This window comes from Dama dama, chromosome 5 (genome assembly GCF_033118175.1).
Source record: "Dama dama isolate Ldn47 chromosome 5, ASM3311817v1, whole genome shotgun sequence".
In the NCBI taxonomy this organism is placed as follows: Eukaryota; Metazoa; Chordata; class Mammalia; order Artiodactyla; family Cervidae; genus Dama; species Dama dama.
The window spans coordinates 15,423,758-15,443,064 of record NC_083685.1 but is presented as its reverse complement, the minus strand read 5'-3'; the positions used below and the strand labels follow the sequence as shown (position 1 = coordinate 15,443,064).

The following is a 19,307-nucleotide window of genomic DNA, read 5'->3' as shown; positions in this document are numbered from 1 at the left end:
GTTATTCCATGTCCAGTTCTAACACTTGCTTCTTGACCTGCATGCAGATTTCTCAGGAGGCAGGTAAGGTGGTCTGATATTCCCATCTCTTTAAGAGTTTTCCACAGTTTGTTGTGATCCACACAGTCAAAGGCTTTGGCGTAGTCAATAAAGCGGAAGTAGATGTTTTCTGAAACTCTGATGGCAAGAGTAAACAGCGATATTTTAGGAATCAGTCAACTAAAATGGACTGGGATGGGTGGATTTAACTCAGATGGCCATTATATCTATTACTGTGAGCAAGAATCCCTTAGAAGAAATGGAGTAGCCCTCATAGTCAACAAGAGTCCAAAATGCAATATTTGGATGCAATCTCAAAAATGACAGAATGATCTCTGTTCATTTCCAAGGCAAACCATTCAATATCACAGTAATCCAAGTCAATACCCCAACCAGTAATGCTGAAGAAGCTGAATTTGAATGGTTCTATGAAGACCTACAAGACCTTCTAGAACTAACACGCAAAAAAGATGTCCTTTTCATTATAGGGGACTGGAATGCAAAAGTAGGAAGTCAAGAGATACCTGGAATAACAGGCAAATTTGGCACAGAATGAAGCAGGGCAAAGGCTAACAATTTTCTCAGAGTTTTTCCAAGAGAATGCACTGGGTCATAGCAAACACCATCTTCCAACAACACAAGAGAAGATTCTACACATGGACATCACCAGATGGCCAACACCAAAATCAGATTGATTATATTCTTGGCAGCCAAAGATGGAGAAGCTCTAGACAGTCAGCAAAAACAAGACCAGGAGCTGACTGTGGCTCAGATCATGAACTTCTTATTGCCAAATTCAGACTTAAATTGAAGGAAGTAGGGAAAACCACTAGACCATTCAGGTATAACCTAAATCAAATCCCTTAGGATTATACAGTAGAAGTGACAAATAGATTCAAGGGATTAGATCTGATTGACAGAGTGCCTGAAGAACTATGGACCAAGGTTTGTGACATTGTACAGGAGGCAGTGATCAAGACTATCCCCAAGAAAAAGAAATGCAAAAAGGCAAAATGGTGTCTGAGGAGGCCTTACAAATAGCTGAGAAAAGAAGAGAAGTGAGAGGCAAAGGAGAAAAGAAAAGATATACCCATGTGAATGCAGAGTTCTGAAGAATAGCAAGGAGAGATAAGAAAGCCTTCCTCAGTGGTCAGTGCAAAGAAATAGAGGAAAACAATAGAATGGAAAAGACTAGAGATCTCTTCAAGAAAATTAGAGACACCAAGGGAACATTTCATGCAAAAATGGGCTCAATAAAGAACCTATTATACAGAGTGGAGTAAGCCAGAAAGAAAAACACCAATACAGTATAATAATGCATGTATATGGAATTTAGAAAGATGGTAATGACAACCCTGTATGCGAGACAGCAAAAGAGACACAGATTTACAGAACAGTCTTTTGGACTTTGTGGGAGAGGGCGAGGGTGGGATGATTTGGGAGAATGGCATTGAAACATGTATATTATCATACATGAAATGAATGGCCAGTCCAGGTTCGGTGCATGATACAGGCTGCTCGGGGCTGGTGCACTGGGATGACCCAGAGGGATGGTATGGGGAAGGAGGTGGGAGGGGGTTTCAGGATGGGGAACACATGTACACCTGTGGCGGATTCATGTCAATGTATGGTTAAACCAATACAATATGATAAAGTAATTAGCCTCCAATTAAAAGAAATAAATTTATATTTTAAAAAAAGAACAGAAATGGTATGGACCTAACAGAAGCAGAAGATATTAAGAAGAGGTGGCAAGAATACACAGAAGAACTATGCAGAAAAGGTCTTCATGACCCAGATAGCCATGATGGTGTGATCACTCATCTAGAGCCAGACATCCTGGAATGTGAAGTCAAGTGGGCCATAGAAAGCATCACTACAAACAAAGCTAGTGGAGGTGATGGAATTCCAGTTGAGCTATTTCAAATCCTGAGAGATGATGCTGTGGAAGTGCTGCACTCAATATGTCAGCAAATCTGGAAAACTCAGCAGTGGCCACAGGACTGGAAAAGGTCAGTTTTCATTCCAGTCCCAAAGAAAGGCAATGCCAAAGAATGTTCAAACTACCGCACAATTGCACTCATCTCACACGCTATTAAAGTAATGCTCAAAATCCTCCAAGTCAGACTTCAACAGTATGTGAACTATGATCTTCCAGATGTTCAAGCTGGATTTAGAAAAGGCAGAGGAACCAGAGATTAAATTGCCAACATCTGTTGGATCATCAAAAAAGCAAGAGTTCCAGAAAAACATCTACTTTCTGTGCAACTATCACCACTCTCTAATTCCAGAACACTTCTATCACCCCCATAAGAAATTCCTCACCCATATGCTGTCACTCCCTGTTACTCCTCCCTCAAACCCTTGGCAACCATTAGTCCACTTTCTGTCTCTGTGGATTTACCTAGTCTGGACATTTCATGTAAATTAAATCATACAATATGTAGCCATTTGTGTCTGGCTTCTTTTACTTAGCATACGATTTTCAGGACTCATCCATGTTGTAGCAGGAATAAGTACTTCATACTTTTTCATGGTCAAGTAATATTCCATTATTTGGATAGACTACATTTTGTTTATCTGCACATCACTTGATGGACATTTGGGTTGTCTTTACTTTCTGGATATTATCAATAATGCTGTTATGAATGCCCAAGCTTGAGAACTACTGAGAAAAAGAATTCATCAGAATTCAGAAATCTGGGTCTTGCTTTGCCAGTTCAGAATATAGAGACTCCTAGAGTTAGATTCACGTTAACCAGACTTTCGAGACTGATGTATAAAGCTGAAATGTATGTTTGTTAATGTACAATGAGAACTCACTGTCACCAGTACTGCATTTCTCAAGGGCCAAGTGATTTGTCCATTTCCTCTCTGCAGTTTACCCTTCCTGAAGGCCAGATTTTCAATGGGAGGCTTCCTGGTGATTCTGAAATATAGAGTAGGAGGGTTTCCTACATGAAATGTTGAAGATCCCAAGCTGGAATAACCTGCTTTTCCTGGGCTGGGTAACGAGGAGTACAGTCAGACTGCCCAGGGATAGATCCTGGCCCCACCACTGGGAAACTATGTGACCTAGAGCAAGTTACTCAGCCTCTCTGAATGTTGCTTTCCTTCTCTGTGATTTTGAGATCATTAATAATGAAGATCTTATAGGACTATTGTGCAGATTAAATGAGGTAACACCTGTAAAGTGTTTAGCATTAGTGCCTAGTGTGTGGTCCATGAATCGTGGATATGAACACCTTCACAATGATTAATCATCTCATATTTGGGAGCAGGTTGCTACAGGGATTGGAAATAACAGAAGTCCGCTACAAGGTCTGTGTGACCTTGTGTAAGGACAGCATTCTTCTGCTTATAAGTGAAACAACTCAAACCTTCACATGTTTAAAAATGAGGATGTAGTAGAGAAACTCCAGGGGCTCAAATGATCTATCGGCCCTTAGTTTCTCTGCATCTCTCCACTCTGTTTTGCTAGTGTGTTGGCTTTCTTCTCAGGCAGGCCCTTCCCACAGGGATCCTTAGGTGGCCCCGGGCACTCAGGTGTGCAACCCACCAACTTAGCTACTCCAGGGAACAGAGGGTTTCCTTAAAAAAAAAGATCCCAGAGTGTTCTGTGGACTCTGGCCCCTCTTGGGTCACATGCCTGCCCCTGAACCAGTCACAGTGGTCAAGGAGTTGGGATGCTTTCAACTCTCCGTGCCTGGGTAAATGCTCTGCCCCAGGACTGCGAGGTCCAGCCTACCCTGAACCTCTAGGTCTGAGATGCTGGAAGGGTTGTTTCCCAGTGGAAAACCAGGCTGCTGCTACTGGAAGAAGGAATAGGCTCCGGTGCCAGCATCCCCCGTCCCCGGGATGGGCTGCGGGAGGTGAGCCGACATCTGCCTCCTGGACTCTGCTTCTCTTTATGGTCAACTGAGGGCTTCCCAGGTGGCTCAGTGGGTAAAGAATCCACCTGCAAGGCAGGAGACTCAGGTTGAACCCTGGGTTGGGAAGATCCTCTGGAGGAGAGCATGGCGACCCACTCCAGTATGCTTATGTGGGGAGTCCCATGGACATAGGAGCCTGGTGGGCTACAATCTACAGGGTTGCAAAGAGGTGGACACAACTGAAGCGATTGAGCACACACACAAACGTGGTTGACTAAGCTCCTCTTTCAGTCTGTCTTAACATTTAATCTGATTACGTCAGGCTCTAGATCTAGATCCCTTCCTAATAGCTCTTTGGACAGGGATTCTCAACTATAAAACTGTGGCCATTTAGGGCTGGATAATTATTCGTGCGGGGGTTGACCTGTGCTTTAGCGGATGTTTAACAGGATTCCCGGTTTCCACCCACGAGGTGCCTGTCACACCATCCCGCAGTTGTGACTCTCCCAAATGTTTCCAGATGCTTGAGAACCGCTGCTTTACGTTAATATTGTTCCACTGCCCTCTGATCCATTAGGGGTTGTGCTAGATTCACTCTTGGAGGGTCAACTTTCGTCCCTCCAAGTTCTTGGGGTGGGGGTTCTCTATCCGCCCCAGTACTGACAACACATTGCTGATAACTGTGACCTTGGTGGAGCAGAGGTCTCCCGTCTCCATGGCCTCACCTTCAGGGCTGCCGCATCAGGACCAGAATCTGATGTCACATCTCCATCACCTCAGCCCCATTTAGAGATGCTTTGGCATGTGGGCGCCCCATCTTGACCTTGGAATATGCTCCATCACAAGGCTGTCTCCACCGTGTCTGCAAACTGCAGACAGTGTGACACCTCTTTGGACATCACTTTGAGCATCGCAGAACTGAGAGGGGAAGCAAATCTATTGCCTAAAGTTCAGACCCAAAGATGCCTGGCGTTTTGGGTTTCTTAAAGTCAGACTAGGGTCTCTCCCAGCAATCTTGCCTGGTCTGTCCCTACTGAGCCCGCTAAGGCAGTAAATTCCACGAAATGACTCCATGTGGGGAACTTCTCAGCAGCCCTTTATTCTATGGACAATTAACTTCTGCCGAACACTGACTACTGGGTGACTGCATAATTTAAAAAAAAAAAAAAAAGTGTCACTCTTCCATGGGGGAAGAATTTCATCTCAGGCAACTCTGAACAGCTCTGATTTAAGATCCATAAGTTCAGTTCAAGGCAATAAATATATAAGTAATGGATGATGTAGTGTGCAAGCAACTTAAGACCCATCCATCACACCCAGGCAAGCGAGGGCTGTGGACACGCTCAGAGAACAGGATGATAGGAGGGGAATAAATGGTCAGAAGGACCTAGACAGTTCTGCTTTCCCCATAACTCACCACTGCTTCTCCAGACTCATGGCCTCGTTCCCAAAAGAGCCTCCTCCACCCCTAGTTTTGTCTTCCTGGGCCAGAGAGACGGACCACTAAGGAAAAAGCAGACAAGAACCTGGGTTGCTCAAGGGGGAAGCCAGACTTGTTGCACACCTACTTTGTACCACGCACTTGCTTCATATTCCAGTGCCTAATTCTTAAGGAAAGCCCACAAGATGGGTTCTATCAGTCCCCTGTTACAGAGGAAGAGGTCCGAAGAGCAGAGAACAAAAGCATCACAAAGGCAGAGTCAGGGATTGGGACTCAGGTCTGCGGCTGTAATTAATGCCATCTTGTCCCTCTGCCTCTCAGGCAAAAGAGTGGGTGAGGGCCCCTGGGTTGCCTGGATGGTGGACCATGCCATCCATGAACGTGTTCATTGCCCACTTCTGGGTTCAGGTGTCAAGCCCAACTTTCAGATCCCAGACTGTGGTGTGCACTTTCCCCCTGCCCCATGCCTGTCACTGATAACTGCCTTTTCTGTGGGTCTGTTTCAACATGAGGCCATTTATTAACACAACTGAAATTGATGGAGCACAGATCTGACTGTTTTCCTCCCTTCACAGGGACATTTGCGGTGATGGCAGTGTGGGGCCTCTGTCTGTGAACTCTTGCTTTGTCCTCGTTTAAGCCTGAACTGGGCGCAGTAAGCCAGCCTCTTCCAATTAGCATTTTCCTTGAGGTCAAGGAGAACGACCCTGTATCTCTGTGGTCTGAGATGGCTCTGCATGGCTGGCGGGACCCCGAGCTTCTTCGGGTTTCCAGGCTGCCTCTCCTCTTGCTCGGGGCTCCTCTCCTAGGGAGGGTGCACAAGAAGACCCCCTCGCCGATACTCTGCTGGTCTCTCCTCCTTTCTGAATATCTGAAGAGAGGCCACAGTGCTCACGAATGGGGCTCTACAGTCCAGGAGTTTTAGGTTAAAATGTCAGAAGGACATATTCCACAGGTGACCTCTGAGCCTCCGTCTTGCCATTTGCAAAATGGGATCGTTAGTACCTACTTCACAGGGTAGATTCTCCTTTCGTTCTTTCATTCATTCTCTCTTCCATATTTGTGGAGATGCCACTTTGTATCCGTCCCTGTGCTGGCTGCTGGGGATACAGTAGGGAATGAAACAGACATGTTATAAAGAATCAGTGTGCTAATATATGGGAAACACTTAGGCCAATGATTCTCAAGCTTGTCTGGGCATTAGTAGGGTGTGAAGACCTTTTGAAATGTTCAAAGCCAGGCCATACAAACCAGCAAACTTTTAATTAAAGAGCCAGATAGTAAATATTTTAGGCTCTGAGGGCCATCAGGTATCCATCATGGCTACTCAGCTCTGATAAGTGCAAAAGCAGCTTAGAGTGCAAAAGCAGCTGTAGACAGTGGACATGTTGATGTGCCAATAAAACTTTATTTACACAACAGGTTACAGGCCAGATTTGACCCTTGCACTTTAGTTTGCTGACCCCTGAATTAAATCACAGTGCAGGAGAGGGGTCCAGGCATCAGACAATTCCAGGGTGCTGACAATTGGGGCACCACTGACTTGGGCAATGCCTGGGTCATGTTAGCTATTACAGTTCCTAGGTTGTAGCTCAGAGAAGTCAACTACCTTGCCCAGTTTGGGGGCAGAACCAGGACAATACCCCTGGTCTTTCTAACCCTGAACCCCATTCTTTTGATCATTTTGCTTTTCTGTTTTAAGCTCTTGGAGCCTCAGTTTCTTTCACCTGTAAAATGGAATTGATACTAGAGCTCCTTGACACAGTAGCTAAGAGGCCTAAATGTGAACACTGATGTACCTTGCAAGGGGGACTCAGTGGTGAGAATCAGGAGGAGCTGAAAATGTTCCAGTGGCTCTGGAAACCCTGGGGCCCTGGACAGGCTCATGGGAAGAAGTTTGAGTGAGGAAGTGGGCTCTGTTTTTGAGCAGATGGGCTTCAATTTGGTCAGCCACCCTAGCTGAGGTCCCAACCCCCATCCAGAGCCTGAGAACTGGGGCTAGAGCCATGGGTGGGTGGCCAGGGCAAAGTAGAGTACCTGGCTTCCTGGAACCCCCTCCCTGGTCCAGGCACTGCAGGGCCCTGGAGAAATGAAGCCTCCACTTGTAGGATTAGGCTTCTGGGTTATTTTAGCTGGAGTTAGCAAGAAAAACCCTTCACCTCTCTTTTAAGCCAAACTCTGAACACATACAGATGAGTAATTGGCAGCTCCTACTGTCCAGGACCTCATGGTCAAGTGGGTAGTCAGGAGATCCGATGTGTTAGCAGAGGCTCTCGTGCAACAAAGCAAGTGACCTGGAGAAGTCAGCACAGGATGCTACAGGAGGGGCATGGCAGGTGTGTCTGACCCTGTGCACTCCGGAGGGCTTCCTGGGGGAACCACGCCTGTGCTGGGTCTTGGAGAGAGTTGGCATGAGTTGGACTAAGAGAAGTAGGGAGAGAAGAGAACATACAGAAGAATGTTCTAGAGAGAAAGACCGGTATCTTTGAAGGGTGGAGGAGGTGCAAAAGAGCAGATCCATGGTGTGAGTGTGACCGAGGAAGAGCCGGGGACAGCCGTGCTGTCAGTGGCAGTTTCCAGGCCAGGACTGGCCCTCGGCGCTGTCCTTCTGCTTTCTCAGAGGCACTGGGCACTTCTTCCTCTCTGGTCTGGGATCAGTGTAGCCTTCCTTCTCACCTGACTTGTCTTGGTCATTTCAGTAGATGTGATGCCATAACAGAAGTCCTGTGATATACCAAGTCTGCCCTCAGGATTGTATTTAAGGGATCCACTACCTTCCCCCTCCAGAAGCACCGCACAGATTTCCTTGCATGCGTGCGTGCTGAAGTTGCTTCAGTCGTGTCTGACTCTTTGCGACCCTATGGACTATAGCCCGCCAGGCTCCTCTGTCCATGGGGTTCTCCAGGCAAGAACACTGGAATGGGTTGCCGTGCCCTCTTGTAGGGCATCTTCCCAACTCAGGAATTGAACCTGCATCTCTTATGTCTCCTGCATTGGCAGGCGAGTTCTTTACCACTTGTGCCACCTGGGAAGCCCACATATTTCCTTGTTGATAATTAATTTCCTGAGTACTTCGCAAATAAACCACCATGGACCCACTATCCTGGTGAGATTCTTTTGGATTTCTAGATAGTGTTTTATTCTTCCCTTTTTGTGTTTTTTAAATCTTATTATATAAAATGATTTTGACATTTCAGGGAGATGATCCCTCTCCTCTTTCTAGACCATAGGAGTAAAATTATATCAAGGGGGAATCCAAGGGGAAGGTTTGGAATAAGGATACGGGGAGAGAGAAGGAAGATGGGTTTTCTAATAGGTCTCATTTTTAGAATTGAGGGAAAATGGATAATTAGTACCACTCCCCCCAACTCCAATCTGTGTGGTGGTGTCTTATGGAATTAGAGGCCCATTGCTTCATTTTCTTGTCATATCCACCCCCTTATCAGCCCCCACTTCCCCCACACTGCCTACACACATCCTCAGCCTACTGTTAATGTCTTAGAACCTCCATCTATCATCCCCACAAGGAAGATAATTACTCGTGTGGCACCCGGGTGTCCCATTGTTTGGTTATGAGGTTAAAAATCCCTGATACACTTTAATAAATTCAACAGTGAGCACATTATAAAATGTAATTAAATACCTCAGCCATCTTCACTTTCTTTACCAGCAATGAAATTTAATTGAGGCCACGTGAAAGGGCTGAGATAAATCATGGGTGATGACTCCACGTTTCACGTGTCTACTTGGAGAGGGCGTGATGTTATCCTCTGTCTACGCATGTAATTTATGGGCAGTTCAGGGGATCCCAGCTCAGCAGTTACCTGCTGGGACTCAGACGCACGGTGGTGATGGTCTTTAAAAAGGGGAATGTGATTCTGAAGGGGGGGGGGGGTGTTACAATACATACATTCTAGTTTTCTCACTGGATCCTGAAGGTAATTCCAGTTTGGTTTCACCATTAAATTTTTTTTTTTTACCCAGGCCATGGGCCAGGAGGGACAGGTGATAGAGGAGAGCTTTGATTCTAACTCACTATGATATCATCCCGTTACCTCCTCTGCACTTTTCTGCCTCTTGCCCCACGTATCAGCCCTCTCTGCACTCACATTGCTTAGCGCCCTCACTGCTCACCTGTCCTACCAAGGTAGGCTTTCACCTGGAGCCACCCGCAGGAGATCCCTTCATCTCTTCCCCTCGGCCATGACCAGCACCACCACCTCTCCCACTGTAACTTCCACGTCCTCAAGGTCTTCTCTCTGCTTTGATGAAGTGACAACCGGATAATCGTGTTAATTAACCCGGACAGAAGCAGTGAGAGGAGAGGGTTAATTTTTTCCCCTCTGTCTCCACGAGCTGACATAGATTTCATCAGTGGCATGTAATCAGAGACATTGCCTCATCACAGATTATTCTACCAGAAGACAGTGAGAGCTAGAAAGAAAACAGGCTTGGGGTGAGACTGGGATAGGTTAGAATCTTGGCTGGACCTCTTATTGGTCCTACTCTGCCTGGCTCTTCTCTTCTGTAAAATAGGCATGGAAACAACACACCCCATGTGGTGTTAGGATTAGGTAAGCAGAGGGGTGACACCCTGTGGGTCATGAACACTTTGGCTTGGAGAATGCACACCACTTGTCCAAGAATTCCCACCATGTAAATGGCTGAAGTGGGTCTATAACCTGAGCCTTCTGGCTTCAAAGAAAAAAAAAAATTTCACAATGTATACGTACGTCAGACCATCACATTATATACTTTAAATATCTTACAGTTTTGTCAATTATACCTCAATAAAAGTAGAAAAGTACTTTCTTACTAACCAGCCAGGAAATGAGTTACATAGCTCTTAGTCAGGGTTTGACATACTTTTTCAATAAAGGGCCAGGTAATAATTAGCTTTTGACTTTGTGGACCACATTGTCCCTGTCTCAGTTACTCAAACTCTGCTCTTATAATGCAGAAGCAGTCACAATGTGTAAATGAGTGGACGTGGCTATGTGCCAATCAAACTTTATTTATAAAAGCAGGAGATGGGCCAGTCTTGGCCTGAGGGTCATAGTTTGCCAACCTCTGTTCTAAATCCTGGTCCCTGGAGAGCTTTGTCAGGTTCTAACTGGTGTGTTAATTCTAGAGGCAGAGTGATGATGACAATGACAAGAACAAGAATGACAATAATACCTCAGGCACTCGGCTGAGCTCTGTTCCAGTTGTATTACCCGCTTCATCCTCCTACGAGGGAGATAGAGTGACCCCCCCCCGCCACCTTTCTTTTTTTGCCAGAGACAAGGAAAGACACCTTTCACAAAGGTGAAAATGCCCAAGGCCTCATAGATGGGAAGTGGCAGAGCTGATGGGTGAACACAGGTCTGCTCACTTCAAAGTCCCACACTCTCCTAGGCAGCTTGATAACCTGGAGGCCCTTCCCATTCATAAGTGAAGTCTGCTGCCCTGTCTCCAGAATAGGTCTATACTCGGTGCCTTGTAGGTGGCTTGAACCCCATATACATGCAGGCTGGTTTACCCTATACCTCCATTCCCATAGTTTTCCTATTTCTAGGCTGGTGGCTTCACCATTGCCCTTTGTTTTCCCCAATGCCACAGGGACCCCTAAGAATCTCCTCTGAAGGGTCTCTTCCTTTAAGAGTGAGCAGCACAACCTTTGCTCACGCCAAGCATCTCTTTATCACTATCCGTCCCTTCTGCCTTATTGCTTCCCTGCAAGACCCAGGACCCAGGTTCACTTTCATCTACATACTCACCAGTGCTAACTGGTTCCCTGGTCACCTCCATAGCAATCACGAGCCCCCAGATGATGAAATTCGCATCTTGAGAAGTGGCTTGTAGTTGTCACAGGGAGAAAATTATGTCCATCTACGCCGAGAAACTCAATTTGGCCCTGAAGCACCATGGAGCTGTAACCTTTAGCGATAGCACAGAATGAAAAGACTCTTAGATCTGATGTTTTGAATTGGATATTAAAGCAAATAGAGTTGTTCCCCGCTATGTGAATAATACTGTGAACAGCTTTAGTCAAGGATTGGTCAGCACCTTGGATGAATCAGTGGGATTTTAGCTGGTGGCTTGAACGCTCTAAGTTTTATTAGTTTCAGGAGCCTAAAGAATTTGCTCCTCGATTTGAGTGCAGCACTATTGCTAAGTTCTCAGTCTGTCTTGCCCCTGGGCTGGAAGCTGAAGGGCAGCTGGACCTTCCATTTCATTTATGGCATTTCTGAGGATGAGGGCTGATGTTGGGCTGTCCTGGCTCAAACCCCAGTTCTCCCGCCTAAAAAGGAGTTAGGAGATCAGGTGAAATAATACATCTAAGCGTTTAATCTGAGACCAGCCATATAGTAGATACTCAATAAATGTTAGCCGTTATTATTAATAGTACTATGTGCTCAGAAGTCTTTATCTCCATGGAAACATTTACGGTTAGCATAGCTCCTCTTCTAGCCAACAGAGTTTAGGGACTTGACTGCAGTAGATGGTTTCTTGTGGTCCTGTCCAACTCAAGGATGCACAATCTGAACAATGATTTTCACACTTGTCTCAGGAGACATAGCATAGGAAGGCAGGATGGTGTGGGGGTGAAAAGCAAGGCTTTGGTTTTTATAGGAAACTGAAGTCAACTCTCAAGTGCACCAAAGACTAGCAGTAAGACGTTGAACAATTAATTATCCTCATTTTCCTTATCTCTGAACTAGGGATACAACCTCGTGGGGTTGTCAGGATTCAATGAAGAAACAGCTCCAAGAGGCGAATCCTTCTTTGGGATACATACAAGAAATAAGACTGTGCCTTACTCCTGGGCCGGCCAGTGGACGGATTACTGAGGGATATGGGTTTATTTTTTAAATCTGTATTTACTTGTTTGTTTTACTTTTGGCTGTGTTGTGCCAGCATGGGGATCTTAGTTCCCTGACCAGGGAGAGAACCCAAGTCCCCTGCAGTGGAAGCTCGTAGTCTTAACCACTGGACCACCAGGGAAGTCCCTGGGGTATTTTTTTTTTTTTTTTTTTTTAATTGAGGGCTGCAGGTGAGATCGTGACATGACAGCTCAAATGGGAAAAGTCTGGCCTGGGAGATGAATGGCCTTATAAGGGTCAGGGCTCATATTCTGGACCCCAGCGGGGGTGGGGAGTTAGAGGTTGGGGTGAGGGTGGGACCCTCCTGTTATTGTCGAAGCCTGGCAGGCTGTTCTTCCCTCGGCCGCCAGAGGGAGCGCTTATATGTATAAGACCCCCACACAGCATCCCACTCTGTTTTAAGATACTTGTTCAGTTGCTCAGTTGTGTCCGACTCTGTGAGACCCCATGGACTGCAGCACGCCAGGCCTCTCTGTCCCTCACCATCTCCCGAAGTTTGCTCAAGTTCATGTCCATTGCATCGGTGATGCCACCCAGCCCTCTCATCCTCTGACACCCTCTTCTCCTGCCCTCAGTCTTTCCCAGCATCAGGGACTTTTCCAATGAGTACTAGACGGTTCCCATCGTTTTAACACAAACCCCAAAGTCCTGTTTTATTTCATTCGTCACATGTATCACATTACGTCTCCCCCCAGACTTAACTCTCCTGTTTAGGATACCCACCCCAGATTCTGTTCCTGGCACTCGCAGTGCTCTATCAGTTTCCTGTGGCTGCAGTAACACATTAGCAAAGCTCAGTGGCTTTCAAGAACATAAATGTATCATTGCACAGTTCTGGAGGTCAGGAGCCCAGGACCAGTCTCAGTGCTAAAGGGAAGGAGTTTTCAGGGCTGTTCCTTGGAGACTCTTAAGAGAGAAGCTGCTCTCTTGCCTTTTCTGGCTTCCAGAGGCCACTGCATCCCTTGGCACATGGCCTCTATCCATCCTCAGAGCCAGCAGATCTCCACGTCCCCACATCTCCTTCTCTGACTCTGACTCTCCTGCCTCCCTCTTTCACCTGATTACATCAGGCCCACCTGGCTAGTCCAGAGTAATCTCCCATCTCAAGATCCTTAACTTGATCACACTGACAAAGTCTCTTTTTACCTGTTAGGTCATCTTATCTGTGGACATCTCTGGGGATGGAGGGTGGGAAAATTCAACAAAATATTTACTGAGTAACTGCATGAACAATACTCGGAATACACCATGGCATCACTTTCCAAGCCTCTGTGGCCCTTTGGTAAGTTTGAACCGGCTGCTTGCCATCTTCCGTTTACTCTTCTCAGAAGTAGGAGGCATGGACAGTTACAGGGTGGGTTGAACTCCATGTATTGGGAGAGCAGTCTGGAATGGAAGCATCCAGTTTGTTCCTGTCTGTGGTTTAAATCCCAGTTCAGTGACTTCTAAACTACAGACAGTTGCTTACTGCTTCTAAGCCTCACTATTCTCATCTGTGAAGTAGGGATGAAGTTGGCTGTCATTTATTGAGCCCCAGCTAAGTAATTAAAAAAAAAAAAAAACAACCTAGTCTTAGCCTTTACATGCTGTGTGACCTTGGACAAGTGGCATCCCTTCTTGATTTCCTCATTGGTGAAGTGGCACTGATGGTAACAGCTGATACATCACGTGTGCTCATACATGCAGTGTGTAGATAAAATGAGATCACATATGTGAAGGGCTTATTTGGCAGTAGTGCTTGGTGCATGATAACACTCAACACAAAGCATATTTATTGTTTTTCTTATTTCTCATTTTTATTCTTATCTCTCTTCTCCTCTTCTTTTTCCTCCCTTTCTTTTGCTTTATCATCAGTCATTTAAAAAAAAATTTTAAATCACTCCAACTGTTAATCTTTTTTTTAAACAAATGTATCTATTTATTTATTTGGCCTCACTGTGCAGCATGTGGGATCTTAGTTCCCTGACCAGGAATCAAACCCATGCCCTCTGCAGTGGAAGCGTGGAGTCTTAAGCTTTGGGCCTCCAGAGAAGTCTCTCATCACCCATCTTCACATGTTGTCTCTGTGGTAAATGTTTTCAAGCGTGTTCCCCATGCCTGACTCCTCCATTAGCCTGAGTTCAAATTCACCAGGTCAGAGCCCAAGTTTTTAATTTTAAAGCTCTACCTACTGTGATGATTTTATTGATATTGGTTCCTTCTATCATGGGTCCTGTTTGTCTGGCTACCAAGGTGTCAAAGACCAAGCCTCCTGGTTTCTCCCCTTCTCTACAGAGGCACTTCCGAGAGGGCATCAACAGTGGGACCTAAAGGAGAGAAAAGGAGCCCTCCTTCCCTCCAACCCTCTCGTTTTCTGTACCCCATGAATGAAAATATCTGGGAAGAAGTGTCTGTTTTCCTGGTATCTTGCCTCTGGAACAGAAGGCAACAAGGATGGTCACAATTCTGCCCCCGTGTCTGCCTGACTTGTTATCAGAAAATGAGAGTAGAAAAGAAGCTTTTGTTCAGCTATGGAGACATCTTAATAGGCACTCTGATTGTTAAACAGAAGTTTCTGTATCAGTTTAATTGCTCTAAATGCTGTTTGCCTTCTCTGTTATGATAAGGCCTGAATTTTCATAGATTTTCCTCTTAAACAGTTTTCCTTTGCTTCAAGGCTTGCATTGGCAAGTTTAATGAAATCCAAATGAAGAAAGTAAAGAGAAGATCTCAGAGTTCAGATCTGCACACCCACGGATGAAGCCGTGTGGAGGTTATTATTGCTTGAGACTAATGATGTCGCAGCCACTGAATGTAATTGACGGAATTCACCCCTTCAACCAGATATTGAGAAATGAAACCAAACTACTAAACTTAATTACATCTGCTTTTCTGAGAAGGTGCTGTAATTGAGAATAACAGAATAACTAGGATACGAATCCAGCGGTGAGATGTGCTTATAATAAAAGAGGATTTGTTCTCTGCTGAGTTGAGCTTCACAAGTACCATCTCAAGATGTTGGGGGGAGGGACGGGGGTGGGGAGACGGTCAGAGAAGTGAAAAACATCTTGATGAGGGTATCTTAACCTTGGCACCATTGCCATTTGGGTCTGGTTAGTTCTTTGATGCAGGGGTCTGTCTTGTGTATTATAGGATGTTGAGCAGCGTCCCTGGTCTCTACCTAGTTAGATGCCAGTACCCCAAGACCACTACCACCTCTTCCACCCCGGTTATTTAGCCGTATCTCCAAACAATGCCAAATGTTCCCTCGGGGCAAAACCTCCCTGACTGGGGCTTTTGGAAGGCTCATAAACCCTTGCAGAGTTACTCCTTGTGGATCTACCAGGGCCCGGCTGTGTGACCTTTAGCAAGCCACTGCAGCTCTCTGAGCTCCTGTCTCTTCCTTTGTGCTGTGGGAATCATGAGAACACCGACTGCACAGAGGCATAGCTTCTGGGTATAAGCTGCACAGAATAGTGCCTACCACATATGGAGTACTCAGTATATCCACTCTTTCTGTGACACTAATCTCAGATTCAGCAAACATGTATTACATGCTTACTTTGTCCAAGATGCTGTGCTATGAGACAGTGATGCAAAGATGAAGATGTGGTCCTTGTCCTTGTAGGAGTGGCAGAAATATGCAGACTTGTTGGTACTGCCTCGTTCTCCACCCATGGCAGACATGGAGAAGGAAATGGCAACCCACTCCAGTATTCTTGCCTGGGGAATCAATCCCACGGACTGTATATAGCCACCAGGCTACACAGTCCACGGGGTCGCAAAGAGTCGGACACAACTTAGTGACTAAACAATGACAAAATGGCAGACATTGCTAATCAACCCCAATGCTCTTTCCTCTTGAGCCTCAGAATCCTTCTGAATACACCTTTCTAGACAGCCGCTACTAACATCCCATGAGATGAAACCCCTTTGGTGCTGCTACTGATAATTTTGTGGATTCCCCACGAGGAGGCTGTGTATCTGAGCTAGTGTACTGGCTTCCACTCCAGCATGGTCATTCTGCCTCCACCCATTCCTGGCCTGGAGAAAGCATTGTAAGGAGTTAGCAGGTAGAATCCTTCCTCTGAAATCTGACTTCACTCCCCTGTTCTCTTTCCTTTAAAATTATTTTTCTTTCTTGTTTTTTGTTTGTTTCTCCCACAAGTTAAAGCAAGTTATAAAATGGGCTTGGACTTGATGACATTTAGTTTTTAGTTAACCTGCAGGAGATTCCACTGGCTGTGATTCTGACTGATACATCATGCTGTCTCTCTTCTGGGTTTTCTCTGCCCTTTGGGACTTACAAAATCATTTGTTCTCCCAGAAATGGTCCCAGCTTTACAAGGGCAGAATTGGGGTTTTTGGAAACAGCTTTCAGATGGCTGTCGACAGTGTCATTAGACGGAAGGGAGGCGTGAATGGGTTGGGGTTAAACGCTCCCTGATCGGTTCAGACATGGCCAGCTCCCCGATGAACACTCCACTCCATAACAATTGCTGTGAAAAATGAGGCGTGCATTTGCAGCTCTGAGGACGGGGAACCAGCTCCATCCATCTGACCTGAGAAATGAGAGCTGGCGTGTGGGTCAGCCACTTCCTTCTTCTCTCCCCTAACTGCTGGAGGCTTCACAGAAAGCACCAGTTCATTTCTGCTGTTGTTTCACACTTCCCTGGGGCCTGTGAGGTCTGCGAGGAGGATGATGCAGGCAGCCAGGCAGTGGAGTGAAGGTGGGGGCTGGTGCTCAGAGGCTATGGAAGGGATCTTGGAACTCAGTGGTGGAGTGGTGGTATGGGTCACTGGGGATGTAGCCTAAGACATGAGAGAAAAGGCCTGATGGAAACAGGCACCCAGTCTAGAGTCCATGTGATTTATTGTGTCTTCCTCATTCCCATTTATCCATCAGATTATCCCTCTGTCTAGCTGTCCATCCATCCATCCTTCCATCCACTCACCTACCAGTCCATCCTTCCATCCATCCATCCACTCACCCACCTACCAGTTCATCCGTCAATCCATCCATCCATCCATCCATCCATCCATCCATCCTTCCATCCACTCACCTACCAATTCATTCATCCACCTATGCATCTGTCCACATTGCAACTCATCTGTCCATCTTCCCACCTATCCAACCATTCATCCACCCAGCTATCCAAACATCCATCTGTCCATCCATCCACCTACCAGTCCATTTGCCCAACTTCCCATCTGTCCATCTACTGACTCACCTATCTGCCCACCTATCTACCAAACATTCATCTATCCATCTATCAGCCCACCTACCAATCCATCTACCCGTCCCTCCACCCACTCATCCATCCATTCAGCCATCCATCACATATTCTAGCGTGAGTTTAAGTTGGTGCGTGGTTAGATATTCTAAATAGTTACTTATACAGAAAGTGATATTGGTTTTCCGTACAGAGTTTACTTTCAGAAGGAATGTGTTTAAACAAACAAGTCAACTTAATTAAGTTGTACAAGGGCATACAAAAACTAGGAGAGTGGTAGTTGTATGACCGGCACTTGGAATCTGTCGAGTCAGAGCCTTGCAAGCACAGGCACGTGTTCTAGGTCCCTTAAGCCTGGACTCACAGCTGGTGTGCCATCTACAAGGTGTGTGACCTCGAGCACGTGACTTCCTGTCTCCAGGCCTCAGCTTCCTCATCTGTAAAGATGGGATGCTCACAGTCCCTAACTTTGTTTTGAGGATGTAACGAACTCAGGCATGTGAGTCACATGGCACATGCCTCACTCACAGCAAGTGCTTGCTGATGGGAGCCAGGCTCAGTTTTAATCTCCCTTGACTGCTTTCTTTCCAGGTACTGACTGGAAGCCTCATTCCGGGGACCTTGCTTGAGTCAAGATAACAGAACCTAAACCAGTTTTCCACTTCGCTTTGGTTTAGCAAGTGATGGTGGCCAGTGCCCTTCCTGAGGCCAGCAAGCCTGCCTCTTCCTTCCAGGGCTTGGTGAGAGCCCACCCCCACTTCCAGTTCTCTGTGTAACGGGACCTTCTCGTGTCTTCTCTCCCTGCAGACACACTGTCAGTGCCGCGCTGGTCCCCACAGATCCCTCGCAGAGACCTCGGCAACTCCATCAAGCACAGGTAGGCTGGATTCCTGAGTGCATGGGGCGGGGGGGGGGGTGCCCTTCCCAGCAGGGTGACGGCTGGGGGCTCTGGCCCCGGGGTGGGGAAAGGCTCGGCAGGGTGTTCTGCCCCAGTTCCTGCATCGTCCTGCTCCTCCCTTCTCTCCTCTGCCAGGTTGAACCTTGAGGTGGCAGGGCAATGAAATGCCTGCTTCTTTTTCACCTGGCTCTTACAAACTTAACACCTAGTGGTTAAAAGCCAGGGCTTTGGAGTCAGACTGACCTGTATTCCATTCCCAGCTAGTAAAGTTTTGCACCCTTGAAGAAGTTACTTCACTTCTCTGAGGCTCAATTTTCTCATCAGATAATTCTGCCTACTCATAGGGTGGTCGCGAAGATTAAGTGAGATAATGTATTGAAGTGTTAAGTGAAGGCCCTGGTGTGTAATAACCACTGAGTGTTGAGACAAGTGCTTGTCCTAATTTTGAGTCTCTGCACCCAGAAGACAAGGTTGCAGGCTGAGGTCAGAGATGCTTACTTTCTGTCAGTCCAGAGCTCCAGCCCTGTTGGGTGCAGGGTTCAGTCTCTCCAGCAGCGCCCTTGCCCTTTTCAGGAGGGAAATTTTTGTCTGCTAAGTCACCCATTACGTGAAGTTAACTTTTCACTTTTTATCGTGTTATCCTCACAATCTGTTCACAAACTCAGTAGGGTGAGTAGTACAAGTGTGGTCACATCCATTTGACAGATAGGGAGACTGAGGCCCTGAATGATTATGTGATGAATCTACAAGCTGACCAACCTCAGCACTTTGTGTTCTTTTGACACCACGGCTGAGAGCTTTCTGTGCACTGAGGCCTCTGTGACCAGCAGAGTTCACTCATTCATGGTTTCTTTTCTCTAGTATTTTTAGAGAATATCTGAACCAGGGCTGCAACGCTGAGCACCACCTAAGGCTTTGAGTCTTGGGGAGCTCGCAGTCTAGTGGAGGGATAGACAGTTAACAGACCATGACAGTACG

The 19,307-nt window shown here is 46.3% G+C and overlaps 1 protein-coding gene across 1 annotated transcript in view; it reads left to right on the top strand.

Annotated features, from left to right (window-relative positions):
• KSR2 (kinase suppressor of ras 2) overlaps nt 1-19,307 on the top strand; it is a 417,713-nt gene that overhangs the window by 294,593 nt on the left and 103,813 nt on the right. The window contains exon 6 of the mRNA XM_061140846.1: nt 18,239-18,308. Within this exon, the coding sequence (XP_060996829.1) occupies nt 18,239-18,308 (70 nt within the window). The remainder of the gene's footprint in view (nt 1-18,238; nt 18,309-19,307) is intronic.